The sequence below is a fragment of the Dromaius novaehollandiae genome, chromosome 5 (genome assembly GCF_036370855.1).
Source record: "Dromaius novaehollandiae isolate bDroNov1 chromosome 5, bDroNov1.hap1, whole genome shotgun sequence".
NCBI classification, from domain to species: Eukaryota; Metazoa; Chordata; class Aves; order Casuariiformes; family Dromaiidae; genus Dromaius; species Dromaius novaehollandiae.
Genome location: NC_088102.1, coordinates 24,863,078 through 24,883,125, shown reverse-complemented (window position 1 = coordinate 24,883,125; position 20,048 = coordinate 24,863,078). Strand labels below are relative to the sequence as shown.

Sequence of the window (20,048 nt, the reverse complement as noted above, 5' to 3'; positions counted from 1 at the left end):
GCAGAGTGCATGCGAGAGGTAGAAGTTGGAAGTTATTCCAGGTGACCTTCTTTCCTTCCTTGAAAGTAAACCAATTTAAATTTCAGCTCAGCGCCCCCTTGATTCTTGACTCTCAAACTTCATTTCTTTTGCTGAGCACTTCATTCCTGGTCTTACTCTATTGAAAGTGTCGATGAATTTATTCCATCCCCCAAAGTCAAGACTCAGTAGTTCTCTGCTTTTTCCTCACCCTGGAAGAAGTAAAGCTGATGGCTTGAAAACTCCCCGAAAGACTGGACCATGCCCTATTGATTCAGTAGTTTCTTCATTTTGGGGTGATTTTCCTCCTCTGCAAATTTTCTATATGTTCTGCTTTTTCCCTTCCCTTACTTAGACATCCTTATTTTGTTGACTGCATGCACTAGAGCCATCTGAAATTCAGCTGCACCTTTGAAATACTCACATTTCCCCACCACCAAGCCAAGCAAACCTAACAGCAATACTTAAAGAACACTTGCTTTCTTCTAAAAGGCAGTTTTCTTTGTGCCTTAGAGAGATGTGATTTCTTCCTCTCCTCCTCGCCTTTCTTCACCTGTTCCACTGATAACAGCTTCTCACAGATGAAAGTGATTATTACCTAACTGGCTGACTTTATTTCAGATGTTTTGGGGTTGTGGTTTGGACTTCTGTCCTAATTTAATCTTCTTCCAGATCTTGCAGTTAAATCATAATCTTGTGCTACTTTCCATGAAATATTGTAGTTGACCTTTGGAATTCACTGGTGCATGAGAAGCTTGAATGACACATACAGAGTGGATGATCACCAGCACATTTTTCACACTAAGCAGTGTGTGGAAAAAGAAAATCTAATGTCATGCGTAAAATATCACAGCAGGATGATGTCGGAAAGGACTTCACCGTTCATCTAGTCAGTAGTGAAACTTCAAATGTGGTGGTACTTCACTCTTCTCTGTGGAATCAGAGGTTTTACACTGAAGACAGGAGCACTAATTTACTCCAGGATAGTTTGACAGCTCTTCTGCTCTGTATGATATTGCGTTCCATTGGCACAGTGATACTGGCATTGTGGAATGAACGTAAGCTTTGTTCCTGCTCAGCTACAAGGAAGATGAAGAGCTGAGCAGTTAGGGAAAGTGCTGGTTGGTTACAGACAGATTACTTTGTTAGAATGCATGTTGAGGATGATACCTGGAGAAGTGGGATAAACTTTTCCTCCTTTTTTGTGTTGTGTTTTTTTTTTTCTTTTGTTCTGTTTTCTTGTTTAAAGAACTCTGGAGGTTTTATGGCTTTATGTAATGGAGCAGCTTCAGAAAGGGCAAGAAAAAAATCTGTCTGGCTCAAAAAGGAAGATAATTGCTATTCTGAGTCATTCGTGGACCATAAAACAATAGGAAAGGTTCAAAATGTTAAACTTTACAGGAACCATAGGAAATGGCATATGTACACGCCATTTCCAATGTACTGTGTTGTAAACATAAAAGGAGAGAAGGGGAGAAAGGGAAAGCTACCAATCTCCCTTCAATATCAGCAGTTGATACTGGTACTTCATAACAGCAGAAGGTTATAAAGGTGAGTATGCACTTCTTAAATACTCATCTTTTGAGCAATGAGATTGGTGATTTGGTGTTTTGTTCTTCTCATTATGCTGGATAGTAGAAATATATAACTTAGTGGCAAGGGATTCAGGAGCTGGTGTGTGTACTTCCATCTTTGCCCTCTCCTCTTTCTATGCTGAAAAAGAAAACTTAAAATCAAGGTATAAGACATCAAAAATCTATGTAGTTTCCCTGATAACTGGACTTTCCATGAGACAGAAAAAAGAATAAATAAAGTTTCTTTTTTAAAAAAAAATATATATCTGCATGCCCCAGTGGAAGAACATAAGTGGGTTGGGGGCAAGGGTTGGCTTTTTTCTTTTTTAATACTTTGTTGTTTTCAGCAACTGTACCTTGGTCTTATCAAGTCAGTCAGAACTTGGTAGCTTTATCATTCTCTGTTGCCATGCAGGCACTCTTTTGACCACAGAGAACAAGACCATTCCTACATAGGTAAAAGAATGAACTTGAACCACTGTCATTTCTGTTGATTCCTCTGATGAGATCACCAAAGATTACGTGGGTCTAAAGCCTGAAGAGCTGTCTCTTCTCCTGTCAGTGCAGGTTTTCCTAAGAATGTGCTGAGATTCAGAAGCAGGCAACAGGTCATGGTCACTTTCCATCCAGTGTCAAGTTCAGTTCTGTGGATAAACAGAGGTTGTCATCTTGTAGAGTTATCAATCCCCCATGGTTTTCTGGCATTAAATCCACTTTGGACAGAAGGCCAATGCAATCCATGCTCTTATGAGAGAGTAGATTTATGTTCAGATCCAGAATCTGGATTTAGAAAGGAAAGAAAAATATTCCTGAGTAATGTGCCGTAGGTCAAATAGATTTTTGACATAAATGGATTCTAAGTGTTTCTCAAATGAAGCAAAATCTCTCTTAAATTATTAGTAAAGGCTGAGGGATGGGAGTGTGTGAGGGTTTTTTGCTTTGTTTTCTTTTTTTAAGGATGGGAGGGGTGTGTTTTATTCTTTTTTTTTTCCTCCTTCTACTCTTTGTAAATCCTGTGATCTGCTCTGTGTGTGTGAGTGAATGAAATACATTTCCCCTCTCTCATATGTGGTTTTGTTACCAGTTGTTTGGTTTTGTTTCATTCTAATGGTGATGGGTTAGGGTAGCAGTGTCCCTGTGTCCTTATTGCTTGTGTTATCCTTCCTGCATGTACTAATTATGCACATGGGCTGTAATGGTTATGCAAATTGTTTTTATTTATTTAAAGTGATATGGCCCTAGTTTATCTGCCTTTATACTAACTTGTGTTTACTGTTTTTGTTTTTGTTTTTTGTTTTTTTAATTTTCTTTTGTGCTAACAAAGTTGAGTTGACCAAAGCTGACCTGCAAGGTAGAGAAGGTTCTTCGTCTCCATTACTGTTTTGGACTGAAAGATGCCTTTATGTAACTTTTGAAGCCTTTATACTGGATGCAGTCACATCTCTGAAAAAAGAGGAGAAAGACAAGCCCCAGTCCCTCTGGAAGGGACATCTGGGTTGAGGAAGGATGTGGCGAACAAGAGAGTTGTTTTTGCTTACCTGAGAGGTTTGACTGTATCAGTCTTTGTGAATATTTCTAAGAGCACAGGTTGATTTCCTGAAATGGTTAATGGCTGCTCAGGCAAATACCTGCTACTGACCAGCTCTGGGTTGAGCTTTACAAGACAGAAGAACGGACTTGGATTCTTCAAGACTGATAGTAAAGAGTGAAACCAGATAGTGAAAGCTAGTTTTGTATCCTCGACTCTGGAAAAAAAGGCAGAAGTAAATTTTTGGAATTTCAGTTATAAAAAGATCTACTACACATTTCTTTACTAGTTAGATAGCATTTTAGAAGCCATAATTGATCACACCTATGAATATTGACTGAAATAATCATGCCTGATCTTCCTTTAGACAAGGTTTGCTTAAAAAAACCAAAAAACAAATCTCTATTAGGTCTCTAATAGAGTCTCTAAAACAGGTCTCTATTAGAACCTTTTACTGGATAGTATTTAAGTAATTTTTATAAAGTAGATAAGACTTTTTCATGATTCGTGCATGAAATTCTTACTGAAATCTATTATTACTGTTATCTGATAAGTAAAAGGGAGCAATCAATGATGTTGGAGGCAGTAGAAGGGCTGAGGACTATGTGGATGGAGGTAAAATAATAAAGCTAGTCAAGCAAAAGCCATTAAGGACTCTGAGAATATCTTTGGTAGAAAAGGAAAAAGATAAACTGGGAGGAACCAAGGAAAACAGCTGAAAAAGGAGTAGACAGGTAGCAAATGAGAATTCGAATTACAAATTATGCAGAGATGATGTGGCAAAGAGTTCTGATAGAAAACTTGTATGATGAAGACTAGTTCTTAGGAAACATATAAGGAAGGAAAGATTAATGGTGCAATTACATACAAATACCCTATTTCCTCCAGACATAAGTAAAGAATCCTGCTTATTAGAAATTAATAGTACTTTGATCCTACCATGACCAGAGAGATGTGTTCCTCAGGGTTGAAAGTCTATGCCTTTAAACATGGTAGTGAAAGCACACTACTTAACTCATCTAAAGAATCTGTAGTATAGAGTGCAAATTAATTTATTCCTGAACACTGTGGAAGCATAAGAAAATGACCCTCCTTTTCAAAGCAAAAGGAAAAGTGGACTCAGGGATAAGGGGAAGCCAGAGGCATTACATGTTGTGTCTCTGTGTTAGGCAGTCCTGAATTCACAGATAATATCTGCTGTGATACCAGCTTAATCACCTCTAAGTTTTGTGTCTAAGCCACTAATTTAATCAAGGATTTGCTGTGGGAGAAAATGTGCAGAGCATACATGCTTTACTCTCTGAGGTAGAGACAAGACTTCCTAACAGCTTATGTACCACCAGAATCCTTTTCTATTCAGCATGTTGACTGCGAAGTCTTGGTGGTGTTGCTGTCCTGATCTAATGCATCAATTGCAAATTCAAACTAAAATCTTCTTGTTGCATGTTTCAGGGATAGGTGGGCAGCAGATGCCTTTGCTTCAGAGTGTCCTCAGCGTTTTTAGGTATCATTTGGCATTCTACAGCTCAGTTAACATTTTAATGGGTAAATGAATTGTCAGTGTAACAGGTGTTAATAGGACAGAAGCATCCTAGCAGGCACTCTCTTAGTCAACAGATAAAGGTATTGATGGTTTGAAATCAGTTTAGTTTGATGTATTTGAGACACTGAATCTGAAAGATTTGACAGCCCACAGGAAGGTAGAGGCTGGTGTGATGACTTGTGCTCTATGCATGTGGAGCATCTGACTGCAATGACAGTTTGTTGGGATCTTTGACCTGTTCCCATCTGTAAAAAGTTGAAGTGCTCTCTCTGATGGAGGTCAGGAATTTAGAGAAAGTTAGGTGCTGCCTCTAAGGGGATTTCTGAAGTTTACGGAAATGACTGCAGAGAAGGATGAGATTTGAAAGAATAAGAAAGACGCACAGATTGGGACTGATGTGAAGAGAAACGGCAGGCCTGAAGTCACTGGGGAGTAAGTAATTGAAGTAACTGGGGAGTAAAGGGGATTTGGGAAGTATGTTAGACATCAGTGACATCATCAGTTAGACATCAGTGTGCCTCTCAGGCCACAGCTGCTGTTGCTCCCTCTAGTCCCCTGCATGTCCATCAGATTTCAGGAATCCAAGTCCAAGAGTTCCTGTTCAGTTTTTGACATCTAGCAAGCTAGATGCAGCTTGAAGAAGAACATGGAGCAAGCTGATTTTTGTTTGTTGTTTGGATCTTTTCAGAGTCCTTAGAACCTAAAGATCTGAAGAACATAATGTGAAGATTTACTCCAGTTCAAGTTAATAGTGATACAGAAGCCTTAGCTATACAAGAATATTGGCCTTTCAGATGCAGAAGCCTGATCATATTGATGCCAAAGGGGATATGTTTGTATTGAGTACATGAGATGGATTATTGGCCTTTCAGGAAACCAACCTTTGCTAAATAGGTTTGACTATTCCAGAACAGTAGCGAACCATAAAATGCCACAAGGCCTGGTGGCACAACTTTTGCACTGCTATGATTTGCAGTGTGGAAGGGTGTTTTCCCAATTCCCTTGTCTCATTCACATACAGCTCTTTCAGTCTTTTTCTTTCCTTTACGCTTTTAATTTCTGTACCTGAATGTTGTTTGCTTCTACTTCATTTCCATCTCTCTGTCCCCTGCTGCATCTCAGATCCAGGCATACTCCCTTTTATGCAGCTGAATTTTTGTTGTATGGTTACTTTTTTCCTCACCAGCATATGTATGAGCACTTTCCTCAAGACCTTTTAGGGTGCTTACAGAGGGAGAGTGGCAGGGTGAAAAGAGGGAGGAAGATGTACATACACCAGGTTTTGGGTGGCGGGGTATAGATCCATCTTCTGGACATCGCCATTGCTGTTGATTGCCTTTTCTTGTCACCATAATGTAACTGCCCTTTTCTTGGGAGGCTTAAAGACTTGTTGACTTAGCTAGTCCCAGTCCCTGAAATTTTTAGACAAGCTGTGTTTGAGGGACAGAAGGACTCGGCATCATAACTGATGATGATGGGGAATTCGGATTGAAGGTGCTGGAATAAATGGCTATACTTTCAGAGGATTGCAGCATGCTGGCTCTTGAGTTATCTCTGACAATGTGTAACTTTAAATATGGAACTTGCCACATGCTTAACCTTATTTAGGCAATGAAATAGAAGAGTTATTTACAAAAATCTGGAACTGAGATTTTGGAGAGCTGGCCCTACAAATCTGTAAAATCCCTTAGTTTTTTGGTTCTAGTCTGCTGAGCTAAAATGACTCAGATTCCTGCTTTCTACCACCTGTGACTCCAAATGGAGCATCTAACTGGTCCTGAATCCTGCAATGAACTGTAACTATAGTGCTAGTTTCTTATATTTGTGCAATGTAGTTGTCCACATACTGCTATTGGTTTTTGACAGTTACAGTCACTTTCGTGTGTGTGGAATATGATCCACCCAGTGAAGTGATGGTTCCACAGGGTTCAGTCCTGAATTTGTTCACTTCTTACTCAAAATCAATTTTTTCCAAATATATTTTAAAATTGTGAAACTCAGATCCATTCATTTAACTTCCTTCCTATCCTTCACTCAGAATAAGTCCTAGAACAGAATTATATTTTGCCTAACGTAATTGTTTTCAAAGACATAATGCCTCTCTCAGAGCTGTACTGGACCTGCACATTGAATTCAAAAGAGCAGAAACCATATCCCTGCTTATGAAAGAGGGTGCTGATAGAAATAGACTGTAGATTTATCAAACGCATTAATCATAGTGTCTGGCTAGTGGTTTCTTGGAAGAGACGAAGAAAGGTAGGAGCAGCAGTACATTTAGGGAAATGGAGAATAAAATGGACCCATGGTAACACTGAGCCTTGTCTGTTACAAAACTTCATTTTACTGAGGAAATAACACAAACACAATAGTAGATTCCTTTCAGTAGGAGTGAATTTTCAATGTGTGTAGGAAGGTGTAATGTGCAAGATCAGGAATGGTTTGCTTAGCTTAATTCTTGCTGCTAAGTATGATCAAAGCATGAGGCATTTGTGCTATAATACTGCAGCTGTTGTATAAAAAAACTGAATTCCTCACAGAACTCAAAAGAATGGTAAATACAATACTGTATATTTTATTCCTAAAGTTCCTTTCACTGCAAAGAGCTTTCAAATGACACAGCAGGAATGACTTCTCTTGTCACTGAAATGCTCCCACCTGTGGGATAAAACATGGCTGTTCTAGCAATGCTCAGCAGTAGAACTCAAATATTTGGTTTTTGGGCTAAGAGAAATCCACCATACAGCTGAACTGCAGAAAAGAGTTAGGGAGACAAAGTAATTATTCCCAGTGGAACATGGATGAGATATCTGGGCTATTTTACTCTCTTAGGGTGATCTTCTTCAAATACAGTGGTAAAACTACTGAACAAGGCATACCTCTAGCTAGATAGCTTGAAATAAAAATAGAACACTGAACTCCCTCCTAAGAAGGGAAGACTCAAAAAGCAACCAATTTGCAAGACCCCAGATCCTGAGCTGGTTCAGTAAGAATTAGAGATGCAGAAATACAGATCAAATGGATGTTCAGGAGCTAGACTGTCAGCTATTGCAGAATTCTGCTTTGCCATCTCATATTCCCAGTGAGCTGCCTCTGTTGGTAGGCTGAGTCCGAGCAGGAGGAGACAGCAGTATGTCGCATTTCTGCTAGCAGGAATGCTTTCATGTACTGGAGAGTTCTACACTTCTTCCTTCTCTATCTATTGCCCTTTCCATGTCATGTGGAAAGTGGAGTAAGACAAAGCATCAAGCCCAGCTACAAACATAGACAACAAAAACAAGGACGTTGAACAAAAATGCACTCGAGGGAAATGGCAAATGTTGGGTTGTAAGCTGAAAGACAAAATTAAAGACCGCATGCATATTTTATTAATTAAATATATAAAGTGATTTATCAGATGCATCTCATATGATTATGTGAACACTAGATCTGAAACTTTGCTTTAAAAAACACTTTAAAAATGTAGTAAATATTACCGAAGGAATAAGATTAAAAATAGACCTGAAACCCAATGGCACTGGTGTGTTAGAACCAATTCTGCTGCTGTCTGTCCTCTTCCTCCCTTTCCTCATTCATTAGCGCTAAAGGGCCTGCACAAGGTAATACAGTCTTTATGTTTTATAAGCCTTCCTGTGTTTCCATCACTTTTCTCCCTAATCCCCTGTGACATCCCCGTTAGTTGCTCTGAACAAGATTCTGATGTTGCAGCCAGAAGGTTATGCCTCCAGGCAGGACTGTAAGCAGCAGGAGAAGCTGAGCTCTGGAAACAAAGATCCTGCTACCATGCAAATGGCCCATAGCGCTAAAGAGTGAGGCAAAGCATAATGCCCTGCATCTATGCTGTGCCATCAAAACCATCTCTAAAGACCGTAGATCAGGCTTCGTGCTTCTTCCCAGCGTTGTCAGGGTTTTAGAATTCTTCATCAGATGGTGCTGATGGATGATGTTTTTTCCTCTCGCTGTTTACAAAGTGCAGTTTCCGTCTTCACAGTTGCGTTCCATAAAGTGCAGTTCAGAAACCATAATACTTGCCATTAATACCAGTCCTCCAGCTCTCTGTGCTGTCTCCACTGGTAGTGGCTCAAGGCCCATTACTAGGCCTGATGCAAGCTTATCCCTTGAAGAGAGTTCTGCTCCTTTTTCCTTTGGCACCTGGACAAAGGCTATCCCCACTGAGTGATGCCCACTGTCAAATCCAGTTACTGGTAACAAAGTAAAAGCTCTTGGAAAAGTGTAGGAAGAGAAGAGAAAGATTGTCATTGAAAATGCTGTTTTGCTTTACTTCTGCGTACTGGTGTGTATGTGTACCACTGGTGCTATAGAAAATTTTCATGTAGTCACATTTTCTTTGTAATTTGTTTATACTTTTAGGAGTATTTGCATTTGTATTTAGGGTTAGAGGTTAGATAATGGGATAGTAAGGTACAGGAGAGGTATCAGTTCCTTATTCTGTAACTTTATCTTAGATGACCCAGAAATCTTATGTGAAACTGACAACTAGTCTTCTATTTTTGACTGTCAAATTTCATCCTTTCTTTTGTCTGGATCAGGGTAAGTCTGAAGAAGCAAGTGTCAGACTCCAACCCATTACATATGTGTGTATAGTGGTATCTGTGCCTTTTATAAGTGTAAAGGCAAGGGGGAAGTTGGTACATACACGTGCTTATCAGCCCCCACTCTATAGTCTGTTACAAATCTAGAGGTGATCCGTTTAGCCTCACATAGTGTCAGTGGGACCGCTGGGATTTATACAGCTGCAAATGAAAGCCAGGTAGGTGGGAAGAGGAGGTGAAGGAGGAGAAAAGAGTTGAAAAATACTGCTCAACTTTCTTTATGGTAGCACACTGTTTTCTTGGTGCTGTTGCCTCCTTTCAGGAGATGACTTTTCTTTTAGAGATTTCATAAGACACGTTATCTGCTGTTACACTTTTACCTAGAAGTTTTTTTGTTTGCTTTTAACAACGTAACTTAGATCAGGGTGGATTCAGGTTTTGTTAATACTCAGTTAAACTCCCTGCTTACTGATCTTCACGTACTCCTTTTCATTGCAGGCAAGAGGCAGAGACACACAGATGCCTAAATAGCTCCTGAAACTCACCCATTCTGTTCTTGCACTAGGAAAAAATGATCTGGTGGTAAGAGCAGGAACTGTGTACCAGAGGTATGAGGTTCTCTTCCTGGCTAGGTCATCAAATTGGTGGGAGGATCATGGCAAGATATGAGGTTTCCAGTTAGATGTAGGTTCTACAAAAGCTTGCGTTTTTTTGTTTTTAAAGTGTTTAGATGCGTAACCTGAATTTCAAAGGTGCTGTACAACCATTGGACCCAATGAATGGGTCCATCTACACCAATGGGTGGTGTAGATAGAGGTTTAAGGTTTCATTTTTGGGTTAAAACATTTGAAAACACTGTCTCCACTTTGGTGTCTCTTATCCCATCTATAAAATACAGATAGTGGTGCTGATGTAGTCAAGAGGTAAGGATGAAGAGTAGGATGAGGCTAATGGAATTGCTATTTCTAACAGAGACTCTAGAAGATTCTGGGATGGGTAGAACAGTCATCACTTTAAGCTCTTGCGATTGTCCTTAGGGTGAGACTGGAGATGGTTAAACGGCCTGATCTTAGGCAGCTTAGCCAGTTCATCTTCTCCCCACTTTGTCCCATTTCTTTATTTTCCTTTCTTCCTTCCTTTTCCAACCAATGCAGGATGAAAAATAGCAGGTATTTCAATTGTAGTTGTACATTTTATTTGAAGTACTGCACAATAGGAGGAGCATACCTATGTCTAGTTTGCTGAAGATAAAATATCTGCCTAAGGAAGTCACTTCCAAAATCATGTTCCTTTAATCTATGGCTTGCAGCTTCACTTCTGCTCAGGATGATTCAGAATTCAGCTACCTCCTTCTGGATGATACAGCAGCTGTCATTCAGAGCTCTTCTGATCTGAAGATCACTCTTTTGCCTGTTATTTGTGTTGTCCCTTTGCAAGGTTTATCTGATAGCAACTATTAGCTCCACTTCACAGAACAATGAAAGGCTGTTTTGTTAGTAATGGCTGCTTCGAACTTCCCCACTTCCCCCAAAGGCTGTGGAAAGTCCAGGATGGAAAGAGAAGTATCATGGACTAACACCATTCCCTTAGGAGGGCTTTGTTGATGTGTTTCCAGAGGAACCTATCTAGCAGGACTAGACAGCACCTTTTTCACCTTTAAAGCAAAGTTGTAGCAGACTGCTAAAAAAGTAGTTGTAAAACTTCAGTTTGGATCTGCATACCAGGGTTCTTTGGGTCGGATGAAACATCATTTGTGGGCCCATTTCACTCTAGCATGCATTGCTACAAGGAGGGCATGTTTCATGCCTGTCAACCTGGCAGTGTTTTGGTTATCTATCCATCACTTTTTTGCTATCAATTCCTTTGGATGAACACTGAATATACTAGTCAAGCCTGCCTAAGAGGGAATATGTTACTGTTCACTCTTCCTCCTTGCTCTGTGTTAGTTTGCTGTTTCGTTGTAGTGTGTGCAATTGTCTGTGTCCTCTGTTTACTTGAGTTTGCACGTCCAAGAATGGAAAAGTGTTTGGTTGGTGCTTTGTCTCTTCTGCATGAGGATGCTGATGGTAATGATGAATTGAAACTGTTGTGGGCCCAACCAAAATGATTCTCCTAGATTTGTTTCACGGTTTTCTTGTCATCCCTTCTCTAGGACCAAGCACTACCTGCCAAGAAGATTCCTGTGCAAACCAGGGCATCTGTAATCAGCAGTGGGAAGGCTTCACGTGCGATTGTTCCATGACTTCATATTCTGGAAGCCAGTGTAATGATCGTAAGTAAGCTTTTTCCATCAGATTAGAGGGAGCTGTGAATTCTGATGATGGGAATGTAAAGCACACATAATTAGTTTTGCTTACAAATGAAATACAGCTTTCCCAGTGGCAGAGCTAAACTTTGTTTCCTAGAAAGTTTCCTTGAAGCATCCAGCAGTTTATTTTTGTCCTTGCTGAAATGAAAATGTACAAGTTTATACTTGGTATGTGTGTGGGTTTTTTTTCTTTCTAAAAGCTAACTCAACCAGACCAAATGATGATAATTGAAATTAACTGAATTCCTGGTTTACAGAAACCAGAAGTGACTTGTCTGAACTGTGTAACATTTACACAGGTACAGAAATTGCTAGATTTTGTGTGTTATGTTTTGAGGCTGTTTAATCCAAACCTTGGTGGCAAAGATGTGGCATCCATGTAAAACTGCTGAGCACTGTTTCAGATTGTCTTCTACTGAATTATTAGCTATCTGCAAAGATGAAAACTTGGGTACTGTTTGTAGAATGTTCAGTTAAGAGCAGGTGGGAAATTAAACATACAACAGTAGTGTTGTACTTCTTGCCATGTTGATTTGTCTCAAAACATTGGATATCTTTTTCTTGGCCAATTAGTATTAAGATCTCTAACAGAATTGGAAAAAAAAAAACCTCTGAAATCTTCCTACAGGAAAATATCAGTCTTCACACATTTCCTTCACTCATACAGGTAGGCCCTTTGCTTCCATCTGGAGGAAGCAGATCAGTTCAGCTCCACTGTCTCCCCACTTTTGTTATTCAAGAAGATAGCTACTCCCCTTCTCCCTCCTCACTTTTAAGGGGATGGGAACAAAGGAGCACGTTATGAGTGCTGCAGTAAGTGTGACAATAGATTTCAATAATTTGGTTCATTGTGTTCATAAAATTTAGGGCCAGAAAAGACTTTTATAGTCCACTCTGACCTCCTGCATTTCACAAGCTGCTGCTTTTCATTAAGAGCATTTGTGGTACACTGTATTAGTGGGATCAGCAAGGTCCATGCAATGTTAGTGCCACAGCAGTGTCAGATCTTCCCTCCTTCCCCTAGATGTCTGAGCCATACAGCTGAATTGATGGCACATATGATGAACTGTTTAGTAAGTGGTGACAATCTGTTCCTGCTATAGGCCACAAAGCCTGGCTTTCTGTGGGTCATTCAGATAGTGTGATGTTACCTGGATTGCTATCCCCTTTCTCCCAGCATAGTTGTCGTCCCAAACAGATACTGGAAAGGCCCATCTCCAGTCATACTGTGACAGAGGGGCAGTGTAAGAAGGGTACTATGGGCAGAGATTTGGAGACTTCAGTGCAACATCTTTTCCTAAGTTGTTATGGAATCCGGAATGACTCCATTGGATCCAGAAGAAAACCTTTATATTAGAGCTGCAAAATTTGGCTCTGGTTTTCTGCCTTTTTTTGAACAAGAGTTGCACAAGAATGGGGAACTGAAAGCCCTACCTGGCACCCAGTTTTCTGTTCTCATACACCTCTCATTCTGTCATTCAGCTTAGACTTGGTAAGCATAGTACACTATAAATCTGTTGCCTAAAAGAAATGCTACCATGGAACCTGTTGGGCTACATTTAAGTACATGTCACAGAGATCTCTAAAGAGATTATTGATATATCATCTTCGTTTTGAATATGTTGGGCTTCACAGCTCCAGAATGTCACAATACCCTTGTTATACTGTTGCTAATGACTTAGAGCAGGCTCTAAAATATCAACAAGCTGGTTTCCTGTGTCTGTAATTGGGAATTCCTTGCTGCTTTTTAGAGGTGGCAGCTGGAAACCATGCAGAGTGGAGACACAGTAGTTTGATTTGGATGGGGGTGACTTGGGCAAGGTAGCCAGCCTCCAATGTCAGCCCTTGCTCGTGAATTAGTTGCTTACAGGAGGATATGGGTTTGAAAATGATCTGGAAAGGTAAGTCACATGGACTGCTGGGACACAATGAGACTTCAACCAGGATCTTCAAAAAGTGCGTATAACATCTTTTTGTGTTTTTTACAGTCTTTGCCTTGTTACCAGGACACTGAAAGCATAGTCCTGCTCCTGATAGCCTGATTAAGTTGGGAAGCATTGTGGGCTGGGGAGAGGGAGTAAGGCTTGCTTCCTTTTCCTGTCTGTTAGATGGAGTTGCTGCTCTATCCAGGTCTAATGGAAATAAAGGTACTCGTTAATTGAATTAAATGTTGTTTAGACTGGATTTAGCACAAGGGATGGCAGGGGAAGATAACTTCTGTATAAGCCGAAGCCTTGCTGTGATTTAGAAATGCTTCAGACTCTTTGGTAAAAAATTTTTAACCAGAGTAGTCTAATTCTATTAATTTGGTAGATGGCTGTTCCTATTCTATGAGCAAGTTTTGATCTCCAACTGATGTAAATGTGGAATATTGAAGTCAATAGAACAGCTCTAGATTTACGCAATGGAAATGGTAGCAAAAGAAGGCCCAGCTGAATATATTTTGTCTTTTCATTCCTGTTAAACAACACATACATCTACACTGGGATATTTGTGCTGCCATATGTTTGCAGAATATTTCAGTGGCTCTGAGATAAGTAAATGGCATGTCTGGTTGTCTTTTAAATTATTGTTGATGATCTCTTTAGATCATCCTCATTGATCTATGGGTAAGTGAGATGTGTTATTTGCTAGAGTAAACTTTGCAAAGTTTTTTAGTCCTATCAGTACTCAAGAAAGCTTTGTGAGCTGATATGATTCATTTGAAGTTGTTATTTGTTTGTTGTCTTTAATTCTGTCTCAGGACTGGGCCATTAAGCCTCCCAACCCAGATGTAACTAACTGGCTTGGAACTGTTATTTCTGAGATGTGAAGGCGAAGCACAGATAAACTAGGGTGGCAGAGATGCAGATTGTACCTCTGTAGATGCATTTGTACATTCGTTGGTGTTATGTAGCAAGCCTGATGTTACTTAGATTGTTCGAGTGTGTAACTTTGTGCAGATAAAGTACCAGAATTAATTGGAAGTTAACCCATAATGCTGATGAAACATTTGCATTTGAAGGGAATTCTATCCTATCTACTTAATTTCATTGAAGCTGCTCATTTCTTCACAGTGATATTAGATGAAAATATGGTAATTATGGACTCTAAGTTACCAGATATGTGGCATCTGCTTTTATTGTTGTCCTATGGCGGGATTTGCACAGAGAGAATGTATAGAAAACCACACTTCAGTAAACTAGCTAATGGGAATGGTATGTGTACAGGAAATGAGATCATAGAAAACACTGCTTGTTACTCAGTGCCTTATGCAGATGGTAACACTGAGGGTCAAGCTTTCCAGGAGGAATCACCAGGCTAACACAGCGACGTATTAATGGAGGCTGTTTGTCTGTAAAAGATCAATAGCCTGTAGCAATGACTAGTGCAAGCAAAGTATAAAGGACTTTTTCAAACAGCTTTTTTGTTGAAGCAGTTGTTAAGTCCATCTGCTGGCTATTGATTGGCTTTTTAGGGAGGTTATTTATTCATTTGTTTATAAACTCTGGGTTGTAATATCCACCTGGTTTAAAAACAATTTTTCCATCCCATTGGTAGGAAGCAAAGGCAGCCCATATTTGTCTGTCCTCTTGTGTGTGTATCTTCACGCTTCCAGACTGCACACATTTCAAAGAGTCTGTTGATAAACAGAGCAATCTTCTCACCTTCTAATGTGATTGTTTGGTTAAGAAGTGTTTGTTTTTTTGTCTGGGGGAGTGGTGATATACAGGGTTGTTGTTCTTTTTGTATAATTGGTAGCATTTTTCTTCAAAGATCCACTTCCATGTGATGTACAACCTATACACTTCTACCACCTTTCGGTGAATCACATTTAGGAGGAGGGAAGCATGAGAGGGAGAGGAAGTCATGGTGACTTTGCTCTTCACTTTTTTCACTTAGAAAAATGTCAAAATTTGCAAAACAAGTCTAAGACCAATACTTACGAGTAAAGCACAGAACACGGTAGACTGAATGAGGAAGACTGAAGCTGACCCTTCTGCCACATGTGTATTCTGGGTGAGGTGTCTGGAATGTTGCAGCAGGCCTTTCCCTCTTCCACCCATGTCATTCCTTTTTCCCCCTACACAAATGAATATGTAAGTTGATCGACACCTCTGTCTGTGGAGCCTGTGGTTCCGTAGTCTAGGTTACAAAGAGTCAGTGGCAGAACCAGCTTCAGTAACCCCTGCTTAAACAACATGGTACAATAGTCATTAGAGAAGATGCCCTGCTAACAGGGACAATGATGATAGTAGTAGTAAAGATAGGCTTTACTTTGATGTGCTCTTGAGCCATTCATGCTCCACCCTCATGCTGCCTTTGCCACTGAGCAGTTATTTCTCCCTTCACGGAGAGATTCAGACCCCCAGCTCAGAGATGGGCCATCTTCCCTCTCCTTAGTATTTTGGATTTGTTACCATCTAGGCCAACTTCTGTCCAGGCTTCACGACCTCTCTTAATGTCAATGCCAGCATGCTCAGTTTGATTTACTTAGAGAAACCCTTTTTGTTGCTCATGTTTAATTATCACCTATTCATTTCTAATGTGCCCAGCTTATCACTTACTGAGTCAGAGAGCAAGAGGTTGCTGGTGTGCAGAAAATAAATCTGCACAGACTTCATTAGTCATGCGTGGCTAAACCAGTCAGCTGTTTAAATATCAGCACACTTAGGGATTTGCGTTTGATACTACAGAGACATCCACCCTACATGAAGCAAGAGTCACCTCTGATTTTTCTTGAGTGAATCATCCTGCATTGCAGCAGTTCAGGTACTCTGCCTACACCTCACTTCTCTCCTCTTGCTCTGCCCTCGCTTACTCAGTGCTCTTTTATGTACCATCTACTAGGCAATTTTCTGGCTCGTGGCTCATTTTCAGTTCCTACCATAAGCCTTTGCTATACTCTGTCCCTGTGTCTGAATGACTCCAAGAATTGGGATAAAAGGGTGTGGAATGGGAGGGAAATGCAGCTTTGTACTTTAGTACATGGTGTAGATCGTATTATTGTGTTTTGGGTTGTGAACCCTGCTTACCCTACCCTTCTTACCACTGTTTACCTTCATTTGCTCCGCAGCTCCAAGAGCTGTAACATCTTTAGGGCAAGGAGCTCTCTCTACTACTTTTTAAAGCACCATGTACTTTTCTGTTGCTTGGTAATAACCCACTACATAATTGCTTCACCACTTGAGTGGTTTAAGAACACTTGTTGCTTTTCTGTTTACTGAAAAGCATTTTGTTCCTTTGAAGAACAGCCGTAAAGCCTCAGATCAGGGAGCAGATCAAGAGCTTGTTTGTCCCATATGCCCTTTGGGAGTCATCTGAGAAAGCTAATGCCATTAACATTAGGGTGGAATTTGGGTGTCCCTGTTTTGGGTGAGAAGGAGGGAATTTGAGAGATGTGCTTTTTGGAATCACTTTTTCTGCACCTTTCAACTTCTCCTCAAAGTGCCCTGACAGAAAATTGCTTCCTTTTTTTCTAATGAGAAAGCTAGCCAACTTCATCCTTTTGTGATCCCCAAAATGCAGGTCTCTAGTGAGTTATTTAATTACAATTACTTCAACAGCATGGCAGAGAGAGCATTTGAGACAAGAGCTGCAATCAGTCACTGATATCTGTGCACACCTGGCTGCTGTCAGCACAAAAGCTATGGTCCAGCCATCCTACAGATTTCAATAGAACAGAAGGAGACTTTATACAGGTGGCAGCAATGACAGCTTCAGTATCCACCTTTGAGCAGTTCAAGCAATTACTTTATTCTCTTCCTGACATTGCTTAGTAGCTACACTGTTTTCATAGACATGTCATGGAAGAATATTGCCACAGGTTTGTTTCATTGTGATTTTGGCTCTCTTTGGTGACAGTATTTTGTTATGTGATACTTTTTGCTGGTCAAGGCAATAATTATCACTTTCCACTGTATAAGCAGCAAGTAGCAGTTTGGCCTCTGAAACTGTCCCTCCAGTAATAGCGCACCCAGAGTGTGGTCTCTGAGAAAACATTGTAAGTTGGCAGCAGCAGCAGCAATGTGGTACAACCAAATAGAAGTCTCTCTGTTTGTTTTCTCTCTGCAGTCTCCATTTAGTGATGACGATCTCCAAGCACCTATTTCCACTATATGTAGGTTAATAAATTTTGTGTTCCAAATTGTCATAACTAACAAGGACTTGATTAATTTTAAATACATCTTTTTTCTTGTAATGCCCTGCATATGTCCATACTTGCTTTTGAGAAGCAGGAAGCATAAAACCTCTGGGGAAGCACCAAGATATGCTTCAACCATCAATTTTCTTCCTCAGAAAATTCTCTGCTTCTTAAATCAGCTTTTTTTGCAGAAGATAGCAGTGATGAATTTGGAAGTGGATGGCAAATGTATAGTGATGGATTTTGTAGGCAAAAGTCACCCTGTGCCTGATGGCCATTAAAGTGGAATCTTTTGGATATAATGCTCTAAAATTTCTATCCTCAGATGTATTGCCTGAATACTCTAGCTGAATCTTGCACCAGGTATGGTATCATCAGCATGAGGCATGTTGGGTGCCACATGGAGTGCAGATGCGGACTGGACTTCTGTAAGGAAGGGAAAAAACACTCTGCAAGACATTCTTAATCTTGTAACTGTTCTGCTGTTGGTGTGCAACAAACTACCCAAGTCATCCATCCACATGAAAGCATAGGTGGCTTTTATTTGTCTGTTGCGTCTTCATTACTCTGTGACTCAGCCATGACTGGTATTATGGATTATGAAAACATGAATCACATGTTGGTCTTAATTTCCTGCTTGGAAGCTCTGGCTGGCAATAGTCTCTAGTCCATTTATTTTTCCCCCACCAGATTTTGTGTGCCCACCCATCTTGACAATACCCAACCAACCAAGTTAGGTATCTGTGCTTTTAAGCTGTTCCCTAAGTCTGTGATAAGTGTAGTGTAATGGTGTTGATGGGATGGGGTTCAGTTAACAGTTTCCTGGCCAGCATGAAGATTGTCTATTTTAGCACACTGTATTTCCTTCTTATTGCTGTAGGGTCCTCAAGGAGACTCTTGTTCATTTTCCAGGCTGCCTAAATGGAAAACAGCTTGCAAAGAGCCTTCATGAGTGAGAGAGAATGGATAGATGGAGATCAGAGTGGGTCTTTATATTTTATGGACTAGAATTTGTTCATAGTAATACTTTTATAAATACAAAAGAATTCCTTTGACTTCAGTGAGGTAGCTCAAGATTTATGCTGGTATTGCTGAGATCAAAATCTGTCCTAGTATTCTGAGTCCACATATGAAGTAGGCCTAATTGTTCTGTATTTAAGATTTTGTTTGTATATTAGGCTGAAAGCTACCTTTAAGATTGCAGTCATTAATGTGGACAAATGTATATCATAAAATATTTACAGTGTCCAAGCAGCTGAGAGAATGCCAACATACAGAGGGAAGCAGGCAGTGCTAGAATTTGGGAGGGAAGGAAGGGGTTGTTAGCTTTTGAGCTTTGAAGTCCAGGGCTACCTAAGGAAGGAGGCTAGAGGAAGTGGGGGGGGAGAGAGAGAGAGAGCTTTTGTATGCTTTTCCTCTTTTTCGCAATGAAAATTCTTGACAGAAAAACAAAGGCAGGAGGGAATGCGAGATCCTGAAGGAGAATCTTGTTTGTTATCCAGGCTGCCTAATATACTAATTATTGCCTGTCGTTGGAAGAAGGCTACCTATTGATCTCCAGTAGAGTTGAGTTGCATATTGGGATGTATCTTTGTTACATTACAATCTTCTTACCCAGGAGCTGGTATAATAATCTCAGCTGTGGAACATTGGGGATTAGATGCAAAACCTTAATTACAGTTATCTTAATTATGATCCCCAAGGGGCAGATTGAAATTGGCTGCTTGGGTACCTGTGAAACAAGCTGTGTGTGGGGAGCATTTTCTGGTAGGTTCGATTATTTGTGTGGAGGTGTTTCACTGCTTACTGACATCTGAGGCCTGTGCAAACAGTGGGCGTGGTGACAGGGCCTTCCAGTTACCTGGTCTTGCCTTTAGTGTTTTGGGGCCACAGAGGAATTCCTCTGACTGTGGAAGGAAATGGGCTTTTCAGTGGAAAGGCAAAATATAATTGAATGACATGACTTCTGCTGGGGGGCAGTGTTAACCGAAATCCCGGTTAGCTAACTGCTGTCTACAGAAGAAGAAATTTCCGCATCTATGAAAGTGAATTCATTTCAAAGTGGCTACTAACTTTTGGGTACATGTAGAGCTAAGGAAATTTTTCTCAGTGTTAGTTTAATCACTGAAAACTGCACATTTATGGTAAACAAAATAATTTGCGTATCTCAGGGAAAATCTTAGAATAGTTCTGAATAGGAAAAAAGTGAAGCCAGAAGAAAAAAGTAGGACGTGGTTAATTTCATCATTTTCAAAAATGAAATGTTCAGGATTTATTGACTGTTTCAAAATGATGAATTTATTTTGGAAATTAGCAGAGAGAAAAAAAATGAAAAAGAAGACAACTGATCTTAGTTTCAAAGTGTTGACCAAAGTCAGTTAATCCTTCTCTGTCTAGAAGTTT

The 20,048-nt window shown here is 40.1% G+C and overlaps 1 protein-coding gene across 5 annotated transcripts in view; it reads left to right on the top strand.

The window, feature by feature from the left end:
• Nucleotides 1–20,048, top strand: part of NRXN3 (neurexin 3) — a 1,034,003-nt gene that overhangs the window by 470,622 nt on the left and 543,333 nt on the right. For all 5 annotated transcript variants that reach the window (XM_064512239.1, XM_064512237.1, XM_064512238.1 and 2 more), the window contains one exon: nt 11,366–11,485. In XM_064512239.1, coding sequence (XP_064368309.1) covers nt 11,366–11,485 — 120 coding nt within the window. The remainder of the gene's footprint in view (nt 1–11,365; nt 11,486–20,048) is intronic.